General features: G+C 46.2%; 1 protein-coding gene across 1 annotated transcript in view; it reads left to right on the top strand.

The window, feature by feature from the left end:
• Positions 1-19,326, top strand: part of LOC147705732 (uncharacterized) — a 338,142-nt gene that overhangs the window by 249,746 nt on the left and 69,070 nt on the right. Inside the window, exon 10 of the mRNA XM_086932177.1 lies at positions 4,989-5,101. Within this exon, the coding sequence (XP_086788303.1) occupies positions 4,989-5,101 (113 nt within the window). The remainder of the gene's footprint in view (positions 1-4,988; positions 5,102-19,326) is intronic.

The raw sequence follows: 19,326 nt of genomic DNA, 5'->3' as shown, positions 1-19,326 counted from the left end.
AAATTTGAGAATCAATGTCATTTCTCAGGGGTGTAGAAATGTGGATGAACCAACTTCCAAATTTTTACTTCAACTGTTTATGGATATTCAATTTGCCATACATTCTGTAGTGAGAAACACAGAGGGAGCCAGGCCCTTAAGGACAGGTGGGGAGGCTGGACCTTATCTTAAACAAGCATATCAAAAAATTGCCTCGCCACCTACATTTACATCCGCACTTAAGGAATGTCAAACGCTAGCTGTCGTATTCAACAAGGTACTTTTATTTATACCAATAATTTCTTAATTAATCACAATTTGTCAAAAACAGTGAATAAAGGATACACAAAAACACCTCTCTACATTACATATTTACACCATGATTATCATAATTTTCTCTATACAAATGTATTCCGGACTAAGCACAAAAACAATCAAAAACAAATAGAGGGGTAAGTCTACAACAAACAGAACAATTTATACATGTGTAACAAAGGACAATACATTTTCTACAAATGTGATAAATAAATAAAGCCCAAACAAGATTGAAAAAAGGAAGGAAAAGGTAGGAAAGGAACAAAGTCAATTTGTAAGTCTTTTTGCCACCAGCAATTGCTGGTATAAAGGAATGGATCGCAGTTAATCCTTTCTAACTAGCCGACGCGTTTCGAATCCAGGTAGTGGTTTCCTGGAGTCTCATCAGGGCGCAATGAATCTGTCTGTTGGGAGAAGGAAAGGGTAGGGAATTTTAGTCTTTACAACTGTGGACTCGCCTCCCTATTATGTGGCACTCAGTAAAAGGAATGAACCTACCAGTTTAAGGAAGAAACAAATTCATGGGAAAGAACACGCAGAGTCTAGCTGTGCAGAGTTGAGCATCTCGTTGTGTGATCAAGGAGAGGGCGGGGGGCCACCTAAAAATAAATCGAGCGTTGAAAAGCTGCCTTCATTTACCCATACATACGGAGTTGAATTGAATAGAGAACGACATACCATCAGCTGGTGCATTGAAGGAAGCTGACGGCTTCCGCCGTCTTGGCGTTGTGTGCCCGACGGGTGTCAGTTGAGCAAGGGGGCGTACGCGCTGAGGAGACAAGGGGGACAAATGAGTATGATTTCTTGGATGAAACCAGCTTATATCCGGCAGATTTGGCATGAAAACATACCTTTAGATGGCGACTGCGGTAATTTGTAACTTCAGGTTTTCTTTTTTATTCTTTTATCCGCGTTGCGATTCCAAGTGTAGTCAGGGTTGTGGAGGCATCCGCTGTTGGAATAGCGGAACGAATTAGTCCAAGTATTCTGGATGCCGGGAATGTATTTTAACAAAGTGAAGAGAGCACGAGTGTGACGTACCTGTGTCCACCCTTGTCCTTGTCTACGGCGTTCTGCAATAAATCCAAGATGGAAGCTAGGTGTGTTTACCTGGTTATAGCCTTAAACTAGGGAGCGATGCTTTGTGGGAAACGCAGTTCTTTCTGTGCCCAAATCGGAAAAAGGGGTACAATGAATGCGAAATGAATCGCAACAATTGTAAACACAATTTGCGTGGAGGTTATGTAAGTGGCGCCCCGTGAATTGGGGTTGGAGGAATAAATTAATGAAGAATCAAAAAGAGGATTAGACAGGCAGAGCAGCCAAGGCCATTACATGGCGCCAAAGCAATATAGTATTATAATCTTGCAATCTCAGACAAGCTATTGAGACCTTTCTGCGCACTATTGAACTTAAGAATAAGGTATGCCTCCCTTTTAAGAAGCATTCTGTCCACGTCTGTATTGCGATGTAAAGATCGAAGGGTATGTAACACCGTCCACTTCAGATCATTTTCATCATGTTTGGCCGTCAAGAAATGTTCGACCATTGGGGCATTCAAGATTTTATTTTTTATCCGTGACCTATGTTGGCAAATGCGGGTATTGACTTGTTGTCTTGTTTTACCAATATAGATTTTATCGCAGGGGCATTGGACCAAATAGACCACATTCTTGGTCTTACAGTTAAAAAATTCGGTGTGTTTCCATCTGGTCTCTCCATGTTGGAACTCGTCTCCTTCGATAGTATTTGGACACACCACGCAGGTACCACATTTGTGGTGCCCTGTGATTGGTTTAAGATTCCATTGGGTCAATAAATCGTTTTTCTTTTTAGGTAAGGATGCATCTGCCCTCATGATTTGTTGTCCTAAATTTTGATTTTTCTTGTATGCGAACAACGGACGTGGAAATGAGCATTCGAGGTTGTCAAACAAATGCCAATTATTCAACACAGCTTTTCTCAGTTTGAGTGTCCGGTCCGAAAGTGGTGACGCAGACTAATCTTTCAAGTGTAGGTTTAGATCGTACTTGTAAGAGGGTTTCTCGGGGAGTGAAACACGCTCTTTTGAGAGAGTACTTCAGTAGTTTCTTCGGGTACCCTCTTTCTTTCATTTCCTGGCAAAATTTCTGTGCATGGGACGAAAAATCTTCCAAGTCAGAGCAGTTTCTCCTAATGCGCAGTAACTGCCCATAGGGGAGATTAGATTTCAAATTCAGAGGATGTGCGCTCTTGTGGTGCAGGATGGTGTTTCTATCCGTGTCCTTTTTGTAAAGGGATGATTTGAGTTCCCCTTCGATGCATGTTATTTCGACATCGAGGAAAGTCATCTTTGTATTGCTGTGCGCAATAGAGAATTTAATATCTCCATGCCTATTATTGAGCCATTCGTGGAACGCCACCAGATGGGTCTGGCTCCCCTGCCACAGGAGCCAGACGTCATCTATGTAGCGATACCACTGCATGACATGCTGTTTGAAAGGGTTGTTAGTGTCGACAAATCTTTCCTCATATTGTGCCATATACAATACGGCCATTTCTGGGGCAGAAGGGCACCCCATTGCGGTGCCCTTGACCTGCATGAAGAATTCCCCATTGAATGAGAAATAATTCTTCTTTAGAGCAATTTCAGCCAACTTGAGAATGAAGGCGGTAGGCACTCGGTGTGGTCTTTCTCTCATGTCTAGATATATCTCCATCACCTCTAACGCTTCTTCCTGTGGGATCTGCGTGTAGATGGAGGTAACATCCATTGTCGCCATTAGTTGGGTGTCTGGATCAAATTGGGTCCCCTCTACCTTAAGTAGAAAATCCGTGGTGTCTCTCAAGTAGGATTTAACTTGGGTCAAGAATGGTTTTAAAAAGAAATCTACATATTGGGAAAGTGGTTCAAGACAAGAATCGCATCCTGAAACGATTGGACGTCCTGGGGGTCTTGAAGGCTCTTGTGAATTGTAGGCAAGAGATAGAGTACTGGGGTTCTGGGGCATTTTTTAGGCAGATATTCATGTTCTTTTTTGCCCAGAAAGCCTTCCTTGAACCCTTTTTCTAATGTCTCAGAGATAAGTCGTTGGATGTCATGGACAGGGTCATCAGATAGGCGTCTATACCAGATTTGATTGTTGACTTGTTTGCTGCCTTCAGCTAGATATTTATCACAAGCCCAAACTACTACTGCCCCGCCCTTATCGGCCTGCTTAATGACTATAGAGGTGTCTTCCTTCAATGTTTTTATGGCTGCGCGTTGTCTTTGGCCCATGTTTTGTTGCACAAAATGCCTGCCCTTTTCAAGTTTTGTCAATAGATGACAACAAGACTTGCTCAAACGCAAGAACTTCTTTTGGAATATTTTGGTTAGGAACAAAGTTGGACTTGTTTCTTAGACCCGTCACTTCTGTGTTGGGTAACGGTGGATGGTTCCAAAAAAAGGTTATTGAACAAATTTTACGACAAAGCTCAATGGCTTCTAACTTGAGTCTCGTATAGTCAGTCTTTTTGCTTGGCACAAATTTAAGTCCTAAATTTAATACAGAATGCTCATCTGGTGTTAAAGGTCAAGCAGACAGATTAACCACGGAACTGGTTCATTCTGTAGAGCATGATCTACTTTCTCTGTAAGTACCCTCAGTGCAACCCAATCTCCATTTTACCTCCTGATAGCAGCACCCATCATATTTGATTGATTGAGAACTTGGTTACATGTAAACATGTTCTCACTGAATTGCTTGAAGAGAAACTCCGCATTTGTAATTGCTTTAAGTGCATCCGAAAGTGGAGTTGCCCCTGGAAAAACTGCTGTATCTGCCTTTGTATCATCTCCTGTAGCTCTTCCCCCATAGCAGGCAACTAATTTAGTAGATGTTAAAATTTCCAGCAGGCATTAGCCCAGGCCATAAATTAGTCGGAGAATCCCAAAAGGATAATTGCGTTATTTAACAAGAAGCACAGCATGTTTGTCAAAATTTGTGTAACCAAGGTAATGCAGCTCTTGGTTGAGTGGCCAATAATTTTACTAATTGCTGGTTTTATGATTGGCAATTGTAACTGACGGACAAAAAATATGATAATAATTTGTTATTCAGATTATAAAATGAATTGCCTTTGATGTACTGTTTGCTTCATACTGAGGGATTGGGCTGTACTAGCTCCCCTATAACCTACTCTTATCACAAGGCTGTAAGCAGTCACAATCCAGTCCCTCCCAGTAGCCCATGACATGGTTGACTTTACTATGAATTTCTGGTACAATTATGTTACAAGTACAACTTGAAAAGACATTGGCTGGTATGTTGTATTCCTACTTTGATCTCTTGGTAATGTGATCTAAATGTATGTAAGGATTCAGGCAGATTCTCCAGTGTCTGCCCAACTCTAGGTAGTGTTTGCTCTACTTTATATAGGAATGTGGGTTCCTAGTTAGGATAGTCACTGTGATTGACGGGCATTAAATTAATGAGGATAGAAGCTCTAGTTAAGTAGTATTTGAAATGGGTATACACAGTGTTTGGGGAAGCTGAATGTTATACTCCAGTGGAGATGTTGCATACTGGCATAAAATTGGAGGCAATTTCTTTAAGCAGCAAAACAAGGAGAGGTGTTGCAACTCAGCGCTTGAATTAGTTCCTTTTAAAGAGTGTTAAAGCAGCGAGGTTGTCTATCCTTGATGAAATGTGTAACACTCTTCTGTCTTTCAGAGCCCATTGGCAGCATTGTGGAATTTAATTCCAGAGGAGCAAACACTCTACGTCTTCCTGGGTCTCCTCTTCCTATCCTTGACCCTGCTGCTCATGGCCAGATTCTATTTCAGGTGAAGTGCAAACTCCTTTAAGTATCGTATGGTGGAAGTGAATGCTATGGGAGCCCTGTACTGCTTGATGCAAGTCAAATGACACTTCCCCAACAAAATTGGGGCCTGGAAAACTGATCCTTTGTCACAGTATCCACAGTATCTTTTTAAGCCACTTCATGATAGCAAAGTATGAGGTGGCAACCTTGCCTGCCCGGGACTATATTAACAGTGTGGAGTCTAGCCAAAAACTGAGGTTCTTCACCTTGTTGGTAGGTACAGGAAGAGCCCCCGGTGAGACCGGACAATGCAGAGGGCCTCAAAGCTGAGGATTCCTGCCCAGTACCATAACCTATTTTCTGTCAAAAATGATCAGATTTTTTGAGGATTTTTTGTTTTGACTGACGTGTTTTAACCTAAGAGCAGAGGTCTTCAAACTTTTGTAGGTTGAGCCCCCCCCCAACTCAATTATTTTAGTTGTTGGGCCCCCCAACACCTGACAGAAATTTCTGGAATCTGGTACACTACATAATTGACCGCGGCGTTCATATCCTGGGCCATATCCAGCAAATAATGTTCACCATAATAAGAGTGATTAGTTAAGTGCAAGTTTGTGAGTGGTTGTGCTGAAATGACAGATTATTACATAGCTCAAACCACCATTTTCCTAGATAAAATGTGCACAAATTGTTTTTACTAGGATGCTTTGTTTTACACATGACATTGATTGATAACACCACCAACATAAATGTGACGGGTATGCCTGTTTTTCGCCACAGACGGTCAATCTGTGGATGGATTTTTGCTACTGCCATCCTCAGGTTGTGCTCCACATCCTGGGGCAGATTTACAAGGAAGTGCTGCAACGTGACACCGCAAGCCCCTTGACTGCGGCACTTCCGAAGCACTAGGATGCGACATATTTGCAAGAATATGATGCATCTCTATGCTTCCACCCTGCGCTGGCGCACAAACTGCAGTCATCCGCTAGCGTAGGCATCCTTGTACCATGGTGCAAAGATGCCTGCGTCGTGGGGAGATTGTTTATGTACAGGAAGTGCCCCTTCCTGAACAAAAACAATCACTGCAGGCATTTCCCTCTTTCAATGCATGCTGTAGAATGCAGCACACATTGAAAGAGGGAAAAACGAGAAAAAATGAAAACATTTCTCCTTGTTGCGCCTCGCTAAGCCACCTCCAGGGTAGCGTAGCATTCAGACTCATTTCCAGATTTATGATTTTTCGTAAATTTGGAGATGTCTTGTTCCATGGGTGTTGTGTGGGAACACCCACAGCAATACCCATGGAACAACCCTTCAAAACAAAGTGCTCTGTGTGAAAGGGCCGTATTTGCAAGGAGAGGAAAAGTCACGCAGGGTGGCTTTTCCCGTCCTTGTAAATATGGAGGAGCCCCCTGCGCCACCAGTACGTCACGAAAAGTGGCGTACTGGTGGCGCAGGGCGCTTGTAAATCTTCCCCCTTGTCTTTAATACCACAAGTGATGAGAGAACCCAATCTCACATAAATAGGACGAGCTGAAAGGCAAGAGAGTTTTGGGAGCAGTTTCTCTCAAAGCTGAAAATTCTGCAGACATTTTCAGCCAAAACAGGGACTGTAAGGGAGACCTTGTCCCCTCCCACATTTCCTCCTTCTCCATGAATTCCCTCACTACCACTCACCAACGATGCACCTCATCTCTCTTTATTTTGTTGTAGCGCTACTCATTGTTTACTCACACTTAGTTCTGTGATCTGCATGGTAAACATTCTATGGAGCAGGCACATTAACCCTCTGCACTGTGTCGGTGGCAGGAGTGCTCATGTGAGTGCACGGTGAGCCATGCGTCAGTTTGCGAGTAGGGTAAGAGGAGTGACTGCAGGGTGAGCGAGGTGACCATATGCATTTGGGTGCAGATATACGTGCAGAGTGGGACAAATTAATGTATGGTTAGTGATGGGTTTATTTGAGTGAGATTGCAGATTGAGCAGTGAGGGGGACAGGTGAGTGAAGTGCCACTTGAGAGCAGGTTCAGTAGTGTGCTCGTGTGATTGCAGGGTGAGGTTCAGAGTGAACAGTGCAAGTGCATTGAGAGTGCAGAGTGATCACTGTGAGTGCAGGGTAAGTGGGTGAATGGTGTGAATGCATGGTGATCAGTGTGAGTGCAGGGTGAGCGTGAAAGTGAAGGGCGAGAATGAGAAGCGTGTTTTCTGAATGCAAGGTGCATTCCCAGACACTTGAAGTAACTCAGAATGTTATTGACGGCAGTGTAGGGTTTCAAATGTGTTAAACTATTGCTAATATGGCAGTAACCAGGGATCAGGGTGAAGGAAATAATGTGGTGATTCTGCAACAAACTTCCAGTCTTGTGATTAGGGTTACCAGCTCATTATTTTGATGGCCCAGGCGGTACAAAAATAAGCAATCACCTAAAGCTGTATTGTCAGTACTTGTCCATGCATACTTTGAAGAGCAAATATAAATTGAAATCACTTTTACTTGTGTTCTAGGGCTGCCTGAATAATCTATGGCTGATAATAAAAGGGAACATGCTTCTTTATTTATAGGCAAGCAATTTGCAGTCTGTTTAAAAGAACACACGGCTGGCTGGCATTTTGCGCGCCTGCCTATGTAGTTGTAAATGAAACTTGGGGGCATATTTACAATAACTGGCGCATCCCTGCATATCAGCAGGGATAAGCCAGTTATTGTGCGGCACAGCTCCGCCATCATGGATGTGCCGCATTTACAATGCGGCGCACCATGGGACAAAAATGGCACAGATGCGTGGCGCATTGCTGGAGTTGCGTTGCAAGCACTACGCAGCTCCGGCAATGCTCGGGGGGGCCCTATGTGTACAATGCTGCGTCAATCCTTACGCCTGCTTCAAGCAGGCGCAGGGTTTTGACGCAGCTTGAGCCCAAAAGTGACTGAGTGAAATCTTGTAGATTTTACTCGGCCACTTTTAGGAGGCGTTCCTGTGCCGGAACGCCCCCCACTGCGCAGGAACGCCTCCCTCTGGCGCAGGGCTTTACAACGTGACGCATCTCCCAGATGCGTAACGTTGTAAATACCCCGCACCATGGCTCATCTTTTGCGCCGCTGCTAGTCACAAAAGTGACGCAACAGCGGTATAAAAGAAGCGCAAGGGTTGTAAATCTTCCCCTCGGTCTCCTTTCTGGGAAGCGCTAACCCTCCCAGTAGGGGGTTAAGTAATAGAGCTGAAATGCTTCAGCTGCAGTTTGAGGCAGGATGTCTCCACTGCTTAAAGTGAAATCAAACGAACAGACAGGCATTTCAGCTGCAGTGTGAGGCTAGGAGTCTCCTCTACTATAATTTTGAATCCAAAGGAAAAGGCTGTCTGTCCGATAAGTTTCAGCAGAGGAGACTTAATGCCTACTCACTGCAGCTGAAGCTTAATGAATTAACCACCTCCTGGGGGGTGAACACAATAAAAGCATGGGCACTTCGTGCCCCGTCGATTTCCCCTCCCTCGACTTGGAGGGATCAAAGGTAAAATTATAGTGTAGTGCCTGCACCCCCTAGGATGGTGTCGCGCCCCCCAAGGGGGGCGCAACCACAGTTTGAAGAACTCTGCCTTAGAGTGAGAGTGGAACCTTTTTTGTATTTCTGTTAAGGTTTATTTCTTTCAAAAATACCTTCCTTATTTGATCTTTGCCCTTCCCGTGGCAAAAAGGTTGGCTCAGACTCACACCCTGTGTATATACTCTGCCTCCCTGATTCTCACTCTTTTGCCACTTGTCATCACTGCAAGAAGTTGTCGAGAAGGACCATCAAGGACAGGGAGAGAATTCGACTTTATGGCTTCTCTGAAAGAGGTAGATCTCCAGTGAGGCAACCAAAAAAGAGAACACGGTTGACGTCGAGAGGCAAGGTCCCGACCTGTTCTCCTTCGGCGTCGTGATCAGCGTTGAAGCTACCCAAGGCGAAGCAGTAGTCGTGGAAGACTACAGTGGTGCAGGCGCATCAGTCTTCTAAGAAATCGAGAACAGCGCTCTCAACGTCGACGAAGGTAAAGGGCCCTCCGTTGTCGTCAACCAGGCGACGTTCAACGTCGAGAAGCAAATCCCATCGACACAGTCTCGGCGTCCGACGTCGAGACAAATCACTCAGTCAACGGCGATTGACGTCGAGACAGGTCTCCGTTGAGGTCAGTACAAAGATCTTCGACGTCGAGGCTCAAGAGTCCATCATTGACGTTGATGCAGAAGCCTCTGTCTAGATCGGTGCAGAGATCTTTGACGTCTAGACACAAGACTCCGTCCCGGACGTCGAAGCAGAAGTCTCCGTCGACGTCAGCACACCACAGATCGACGCCAGTCTTCAGAGCAGAAGCGGCTGACATCAAAGCAAGGTACTCCGTCAGCGTCAAGTCGGAGCTCGACATCGAGGCACCGGTTGACCGCAAGAGTGAGTCCTCCTTCGAAGAGGAAAAGGTCAACGTCGAGGCAGGTGTCACCGTGACTACTGTCAACGCTGAGAAGGCAGACTGTCCAGAGGGGACGTTCCAGATCAACGTCGAGGCACCAGTCCAAAGAGGCCTCAAGTCCGGTAAGCCTGTCTACATCGCCGCCACCGACGTCGAGAACAGGTTCTCGCAGCTCTCACAGAGGGTCAACGTCCAGATCTCCGGAGGTCATGATCTCGATGTCTAGCAGTCCAGGGGACAACCACCCCTCCTTGGCAGAAAAATCAAAATCAGCAGGGTCAACAAAGGTCACAAAACCAAAGCCAGCGTTTCTCTAGAGGAAGAGGAAACCCACCTATATCTAACACCGCCACTAAAATGCAGACCAAACAATGAGTGCCTTCTTCCCCTGTCGCGGTTCACCACTCCAGTGGAGGGGGGGGGGGGGGGGGGGGGGGGAGTATTGCAAATCATCTCAAAGAGTGGCGAGCTATCACAAAGGTGCAGGAGGTGTTAGCTATGCTGCAAAATGGGTATTCTCTATGTTTTCGACTCAATCCCTCCGGTCCCATCATCCTGCCATTAAATGAAGATATTGCAAAGCGAAGTTGCCACCCATCTGCGAAAATCAGCCATCAAGAAGGTGCCAGTATCCTGGCGAGGTGTCTACTCAAGATACTTCTTGGTAAAGAAGGGTCAAAAAGCAGAATACAGACCCATTCTGGATATGTGAACACTCAACAAGTCAATCAAAAAGGAGAAGTTTCGCATGTTGGCTCTCCTTCAAATATATAGGAAGAACAAGGAAAGTCCCTGAATCATTGGGCGTGTTAGCACCCGAATATAGTTATCATATACCTCAAAATGCCAGATTACAATTTAAAATATGTACCAGAAACTTGAAAAACAAGAACCTCAGATAGTGTGTTTGTTATAAAAACAGTGTACAGTTTATTACAATTCACAATAGGTTAAAAACATTTTGTACAGTAATACTGCCCATAGGCTGTCAACACCAACAAAACTGTGAACCCTGGCATTTATTGTTTTAAATCAAATTGTGATGTTTTATTGTTTTTAATACCATGGTAGCCTATGGGCAGTATTACTGTACAAAATGTTTTTAACCTATTGTGAATTGTAATAAACTGTACACTGTTTTTATAACAAACACACTATCTGAGGTTCTTGTTTTTCAAGTTTCTGGTACATATTTTAAATTGTAATCTGGCATTTTGAGGTATATGATAACTAGATTCGGGTGCTAACACGCCCAATGATTCAGGGACTTTCCTTGTTCTTCCTACGTATTCTCCTTGTCCCCCAATATAGAGAAAAGGAGACCTCCCTTTCTGTTTTTACTTCTCCTTCAAATATATCCACATCTCCGGCAGGGAGATTGGATGTGTTCGCTGGATCTACCAGAGGCCTGCTTTAATGTTCCGGTCAGTCAACATCACAGACCATATCTGAGATTCCTGGTGGGATCTTCACACGACCAGTTCAAAATTCTACCTTTCAGGTTGAAGTCCACTACCCAAGTTTTCACGAAGTGCCTGGCAGTGTTGGCAGCCGCACTATGCTGCAGAGGCATCTTCGTGTATCTGAACTGGACGACTGGCTGTTGAAAGGTCCCTCCCCTCACAGCGTGAGGAGTCACTCCCTACAATGCCTAGAGCTTTGTCACCGGCAAGGCCTTTATGTGAACTTCGACAAATCAACTCAACAACCTACACAGAGAATCCATTATCTAGGAGCTCTGGTAGACTCCGAAGTAGGAACAGTGTTTCCTTGGGAGGAGAGACAGTTTTCCCTCACACAGAAATGCAGACTAATTCTGGACAACAGAATGCAGTCTGTTCGTCAGATTGCCTCCCTATTAGGGTAGTTGGCGTCCTGCATCTTCCTGGTCCCCAGTGCCAGGCTGCAAATGCATCCTCTGCAGCAGGACCTGGAGGACAAGTGGGATCAGCAAACAGCTCGCTGGTACAACAGCATAAGTCTCTCAAACTCCGCAAGAGAATTCATCCCATGGTGGATGAAGAAGGAGAATATGCAATTAGGGATACCTTTTCATTCGGCACCTCCCTCTCGGACACTAATCACGGATGCCTCCCTCCAGGGCTGGGAAGCCCACGTGGGGTCTCTCCAGACGCAAGGACAATGGTCATTGAGAGAGCGCTCATATCACATAAACATGTTGGAACTGAGAGCAGTATACTTGGCCCTCAAGGCTTTCTTCCCTTCAATTCAGGCAAGCTCAATTTTAGTACAGACTAACAATACCACCACCATGTAGTGCCTGAACAAACAGGGAGGAACTCGCTCATGCACCTTGTCTCTGGAAGCTCAAGCTCTCTGGCATTGGCTCCTGGCATGGAGCCTATCAATCACATCGGTACACCTGCCAGGAGAACAGAACGCACAAGCAGATGCTCTCAGACGACACTTCAAAGACAGTCGAGACTGGGTATTCAAAGACGAGGTCGTCTAAGACATTTTCCAGGCTTTGGGCCTGCATTGACCTCTTCGCGAACGACGACAAATGCAAAATGCCAAGACTTCGCCTCAAGGTTCCACCGGCCAGGGTCGAGGGGGAATGCCATTTTGATAGACTGGTCAGGGGCATTTTTGTACACCTTTCCACCCCTTCCTCTCATCCCCAAAGTGGTGACCAAACTCTCTCATTCGCACACGAGGATGATCCTGATTACCCTGGACTAACCAAGACAATGGTGGTACCCTGACCTTCTGCACCTGTCTGAATGCCCACACAGGAGGCCTTCCGTGCAGGCCGGAGCTGCTGTCCAAGATGAATGGGAGGATTCATCACCCTAACCTTCCCTAACTGAACTTGGCACCATGGCTCCTGAGGTCCTCCAGCATGCCCATTGAGGACTGCCACAAGACTGCACGTCCATCTTAAAAAAAGCAAGAAGGCTGTCCACTAGTCGCTCATATGCGTGCAAGTGGAAACGCTTTTATATGTGGTGCGTTCAAAACAATTGTAATCCAACCAAGGGGCAGGAGAAAGTCATTTTGCCACACCTGCTTTATCTAGAAGGTGCACTTAGCAGCCATCACTGCTTATAGGCGCTCGCCTTTGCAACCTTCTTTCTTTCAGTTGCAGGTTGTGAAATACTTCTTAAAGGGTCTGAAAAAGGTCTACCCTCCGGTCCGGCCTCCTTCACCGCCCTGGGAGCTGAACCTGGTGCTATCAAAGTTGATGGGTCCCCCTTTAGAACCTATCCACAAAGCAACCTTGCAACACCTCACGTGGAAGGTGGCTTTCCTGGTAGCAATCGCCTCAGCTCGCAGAGTGAGAGAAATACAGGCCCTCTGCTCAAAGGAACCTTACACTGTTTTCCATCTCAATAGGGTGGTATTGAGAACTCATCCCTCCTTCCTTCCGAAGGTGGTGTCGGATTTCCATGTGATTTAACAAAAAGGGGTAACCCTGTGTCCCTCAGAACCTGGGTGTGTGTGATTAAACAAAACGTGGTTCTGTCGGGTGGCTAGACAAATTACTTTGAGTAAAGGCTATGTTAGCTCATAAACGATTGAAGAGAATGATAATTAATTACATTCAGATACACCTCTCAGAGAACAGATTTAGTTCAAGGTTTTTATGTATGAAAAAATCAACATTGTAATGTACTGGAATTACTTCATTCCAATTCAAATTCAATAACATTTAAAAACATGTGAAAAGTGACTGTTGGTGAACATAATGAATAGTGAAACAAATTCAGTGACACTTATTTACAAATCTATACAGTATTGTACAAGAGTAAGTGGGGGGGGGGGGGGGTTGATGCAAAGTCTTTGGTTTTGGTGGTCAGAGTTCTGAATGAGTACTCCAAGGACACAGATGGTCACTACGCCTGTTCCCGGAGGTTTCTTGACCAATGTTGTGCATCGACGTTTCGACCCTTGAGTGCCCCAATCGGTGGTCACGGCGGGTCTTTATCAAGACAGGGAAAGGGGGGGGGGGGGGGGGGGCAAAAGGTCGAGGAGTCGCCGGATGGAATTATCACACCCTGGAGGAAAGCCTGAGGTCAATCCAATTAAAGCGGAGAAATACTTCTGTGGCAGATCCGAGCACCGACAAACAGCGTGTGCAGTAGCTCGAAGTGTGTGCAGTACCTTATATTCGCTGAAAAAAACATAGGTTTCAGCCACGTTATAATTGGGAATTAGCATTTAAAAAATCTTAGAAATTCACTGAAAAAACCATAGGTTTCACACGTTCTAGTTAGCTGGACATTTCACTCATACAAAGCCATTGAAATTCCCCCGTTATAGTTAGTCCAGCTAACTGTAACTCGTGTGCCCCCAATGCACTGCTGATGTCACATATCACATCACTGATGGCATCTCAAATGACTTTTTTAGAAAAAAAAATATATTTTTAAGAAGGGAGGCTGTGTAGCCCCCCTACTTTAAAAAAATGTTGGGCCCTGGGGACCCCATCCCCCAGGGCCTGCCCCAATTTAAAAACATTTTATTTTTTTTTAAATCGGGAAGGGGGCTGCGTGGCCCCCCTCCCAAGTCCATATTCTGCCCATCCCCCGGGGCATGGGCTTTTTAAAAAAAATATTTTTTTATTAGGAGGGGGGCTGCCTTGCTCCCCTCCTGTGGCCACTTTTGGCCCCGGGAACCCCATCCCCCGGGGCCGGCCATTTAAAAAAAAAAAATTATTGGGGAAGGGAACCATGTGGCCTCCCCTCCCAGGCCACTTGTAGCCCCGGGGACCCCATCCCCCGGGGCTGGCCCACTCCGTTGGGGACCGTGGGGGGGGGGTCCCCAATCCCCCCCACGGTCCCTGCCGACTCCCCCCGTCCTGCGGGAGCCGGCATTGCTTTTCTACATGGGGAGCAGCTAACATGCTGCTCCCCATGTAGAAAAGCAATCGTCTTTGGTTTTTGGAAGAGAGAGCAGGTATTGAAGAAAAGTTTCCGACTCTCGATTCCAGCATTCGTCTCAGCCGTTGGGCCCAACTGCGCCATTAGGCCATTGGCTAATGGAAAGAACACCCTTCAAGAAGTGCCCTCGGTGTGGACACAAATTTCCCCACACTGACCGACTTGAGGTGTGCAATCTGTGCTTGTCCCCAGAGCACAAGAGCCGAGATTGCCAGGCCTGTGCTTCGTTCCGGTCGAAGAAAACTATCAGAGACCGTTGAGCTCGAAGAGTCAGGGCGCAGTCCTCATCATAGACACCAGATCTCATCATAGACGAGGCTCCAATCGATATACAGTCAGAGGATCGGCAGCAGGATGAGGTCGTTTCTGAAGCCGAGGATTCAGCTTCCGGAGCCGAAGAACATTCAGACGACGACCCTGTTCACACCCCCATACCCGGACAGGCTTTGGTTCCACCTCCATCTTCGGGTCCAGGTGCACACCGATCAAAAACGTCCGACGCCCATCCTTCCCGCTCGGTAACGAAGAACTCAAAAAAGCCTCTAGGCGACTCTGGCTTGAGTCAGCCTCTCAGTCCCGACAAGCAAAAGGTCCTTAAACCAAAAATAACAACGGCACCGAAGCAACCTTCGATGCCGAAAACGGTTGAGCCGAAAACAAGCTCAGCACCGAAAATATTTCTAAAGACTATCAAACCGAAGACCACTCCGGTACCGAAACAAGTCGACCCAAAATCTACTTCGCCACCAAAACACACTTCGGCACCTAAAGTTGTCGACCCGAAACGGCCTTCGGAATCCAAGAATCCGGATCCAAAAACACCCGATCCGAACAAAAAACACGACTCCAAGAGAGATTTGGACCACAAGTCTTCGGAACCCAAAACAAAATAAACTCCAAAGGCTATACTAGACATTGTAAGACCTTCTAAACATCTTGGCCCCAAACAACACAAATCGGTGCCGAAAGAAGATACTTCCACCGAAGAGCTTTTTCTCCCAGATCCAAAACAAGACTCTTCGTATAAACCCAAAAACTGGTCATATAATTACAGTGCCTGAGAAAAGGAAGCTGAACCCTCCCAAGACACCTCCCAGTTCCACTCAAAAAACATGCTCGGACTTCTCCCATAAGAATTCCTTCACCAGAATTTGACATTTCCCCAGCACATTATCATCAGCACGGCCACTGCAGCCGGCCTAGGTATGGCCTGCTGCTGCTTGTGTTTTCCGTTCTCCTTGGCTCCCGTCTCATCTTGACGCCAGTCGCCACCTTGCTGATCTGCCTGGGTGTTGGCAGCCATAAGAACCTCGCTGCTCGGAATTACACCCAGATCCGGAGCCTCTCTCCTCAGCACCGGCCACTGCAGCCTGCCAAGGTACGGCCTACTGCTGCAATGGTTTCCGTCCTCCTCTGCTCCCGTTTCATGTCTACACCAGACGTGTGCAGCTGGGGTTCAGTCTCGGCCTGAAACTCCCACTGAGAGGCCTCTCTGAAGCCCCAATCTGGGCCTCTTCAAGCGGCCTGCTTCGGCCTGTTTTCCACGGCCCCCTCACTATCCTTACTCCTGCTGCCGGTGTTCAGTCCCGGCTTGAGGTCCTCGAAAGGAAGCCATTTCCTCTTGGTAGCCCCCATCATGACCTCTGCAACCTGCCCTGTCTTGGCCCCCTGGGGTCGGCCACCATTTTGCGAACCACAGTGCCGGGCAGCTCGGCTGCCTCAAGGGCGGGTGGGTCGCCTGCTGTCGGAAGTGAGGGCGGCACCGAGGGAGTGTGTACCTTCCACCACCTGTGTTTTCTGGCATCTCCTGCGGCCTTTCTCTCTCTCCCCTGTATTTCCATTGCAGCTGTGATGAAATCAAATTGTCCATCTGCCTCGACCCCTCCGGGGTGCGACCAGCATTTCAGAGCACGACCACCATTACACATTGGATCTCTTATGTCCCTGCAACGTGCCATAAGGTTTGACTTTTCTGGTTTATTCTATTGCCACAAGATTTGATTATTCGACTTTCTCCTTCCAATTTCCCTGTTGCGCCTCTTGTAACATGGCCGTCTGCTTGTGCTGGTTACAGTTTACTCCCCATCTCCCGCTGCCCCCTGCTGGCCACCTCAATCGCTTCCCGATCACAGCCATCTGCTTGGGCCACCTGTTTACCGGCATCTCCTGCTGCCCCCTGCTGACCGCCTCAAAGTTTGCCTATTCTTCTTTATTCGTTTGCCAATTCCTTGCTCGCTCGGACCACAAACGTCCACCTGGGTTATTTGCTGTTTGCCTCTCTGCTCGCCCGCTGGCCACCTCAACCTCAACCCCTACGTTCCAATCACCTTACAAGATTTTACCGGAGTACAGAAGGACGGTTAACCAAAAGAAGAATGCACTGTCCTCAATATCTTACTTAGTTTAGTTATAAAGTTTCAGCTTGCTTGCTTGCTCTTTCCAGCTTCTGTCCTCTGCCCGTGGATTCCCTCCTTGGTAGTCACCTACCCAGTCGGTCTTTAGACAGAATTCCTTTCGTCTCTTCCCTTATTTTCACTTTCTCACCTCCCCTACTCCCCACTGCTTTTCTCTCTCCTTTCTCTCCTCCTAATGTATTGCTGATTGTTTGATGTAATGTGTAATTGTTGATCTTTTTCTGTTATATTGTTGAACCACATTGTTGCACTTCCTTTCGTCTCTCCTGTCGTCTCCTCCCGCATCCTCCCTCTGTTTATATCTCTCCTTCTCTCCTCTCTCAATGTATTGAGACTGAACTATTTTGTCTGATGCCCGATGGAGCTACCTGGTTTAGCTATAGGGGAGATGGTCCGAGGATTCCCTTCTTGGTCGTCACCTACCCAGTCGGTCTTTAGACAGACTTCCTTCGTCTCTCCTGTTGTCTCGTCCCTTATCCTCCCTTTCTAACCTCCCCTGCCCCCTCCACTACTTTTATCTCTCCTTTCTCTCCTCTCCTAATTGTATTGCCTATTTTTTTATGTATTGTGTAATTGTTGAACTTTTTCTGTTACATTGTTGATTCTCATATAAAGCACTCTGATACCTTCGGGTCTAGCCAGCGCTATATAAAACTCTTTAAATAAATAGTGAGGATGATGGTAATTACTCAGAGGGGGGTAGAAGATGAGCAACCCATAGATGACGCAGATGACCAAGACAATATTCCTGGTCCATCAGATGATCCCTGGGAGGATTATAATGCGCCAGATGCACCAGATCTGCCACATGATGATGCATACCCTTCTAGGCCATCTCCTCCAGATGATAGTATAGGGTTTTCGCAACTCATTCACAGGGCAGCCACCTTCCATGGAGTAGATTTACACACAGATCCAGTAGAGGAAGATTTCCTTATGGATACATTATTGCCATCACACAAAACCACAACCACATTACCCATGCTTAAGGGAGTGGTAAAACATGCAACAAAAGTATTCAAAGACCCTGTCCGAGCCAGAGTCATTAATCCCAGACTAGAGAAAAAGTATAAAGCGACTCCTACTGAAAAAGAGCTAACTCGCAAACGGGATTCTTCTCCCCCTGATAAGGAGTCCACACTTTTAGATGCTTCAGGCAAACGCACCAACTCGCAAGCAGCTAATGTCTGGAGAATTGCTAACACTCAAGCTTTGTTAGCAAGATATGATCAATCTCATTATGATGAGTTAGAAACATTTATGCAACCATTTTCCAGACAAATATAAGGTGAGAGCTTCTGGCTTGATACAAGAGGGCAAAGTCATTACCAACACTTCAATCCGTTGTGCTTTAGGTACTGTTTGACCAGCAACATCTTTCAGTCCTACAGTTGATAATGCATTGGAAAAAATGAAAAAGGATACCAATACAGCAAAATCCATGGGAGCTTTACAAACTCAAACTCCCAGAGCTTCCTTTTGTCGCTCCTCTTACAGGGGCGCCTCCAAGGGTTTTCAAACAGACGACACCTCCTCTTATTATAAAGAATCCACCCAATCCTCCCCCTATAGAGGTTGTTACAGAGGAGTATATAGGGGTAACCACTCTAAAGGTAGAGGCAGAGGTAATAATCGCAATGCCTCCACTCCTAAGCAGTGACTTCTCCCCCCCCCCCCGCCCCCCATACCATTCCACTCCTGTCGGGGGAAGATTACAACAGTTCCTACCTGTCTGGAACTCCATCACCACGGACAGGTGGGTGAGACAAATTATTCAGTCAGAGTATTGCCTAGAGCTGTCTTCCACTCCTCCAACAGTACCACCCAGACAGCGTCCCATGTCACAAGAGCACCTCACACTTCTAAAACAAGAGGTTGCCTCTCTACTGCGAAAGAATGCAATAGAACCAATACCATTACACCAACAAAACACAGGAGTTTACTCCCTATATTTTCTTATCACCAAAAAGTATGGCTCCCTCAGACCTATACTAGACCTGAGACCCCTAAATCTTTACATACAGTCCGACCACTTCCATATGGTCACATTACAAGTCCTTCCTTTGTTAAAACAAGGCAACTTCCTTGCCACTCAAGGACGCCTACTTCCTCATTCCCATCTATCAAGCTCACAGAAAATACCTTTATTTTTTACTAGAACTAGAAGGTTAACATTACCATTTCAAGTGTCTAGCAGTAGTAGCAGCACACTTAAGAAGGGACAACATTCATGTCTTTCCATACCTAGACGACTGGCTAATAAAATCCAAGTCATACCACCAATGTGTGCAGCACACGCATCAAACCATCTGTCTGCTCCACAAGCTTGGCTTCACAGTAAAACAAAAGAAATCACATCTCCAACCAGCACTGTCTCAACAGTATCTGGGTGCCACAAAGCAATTGCATCCCTAAATCCAACAAGGATACAAAGCATGCAAGTTATTATACAAAAATTCCAGCCTCAACACTCGCTACCAA

Source organism: Lissotriton vulgaris, chromosome 7, assembly GCF_964263255.1.
Source record: "Lissotriton vulgaris chromosome 7, aLisVul1.2, whole genome shotgun sequence".
Lineage (NCBI taxonomy): Eukaryota > Metazoa > Chordata > Amphibia > Caudata > Salamandridae > Lissotriton > Lissotriton vulgaris.
Note: the sequence above shows the minus strand (reverse complement) of the source record. Positions and strands in the feature narration are given on the sequence as shown.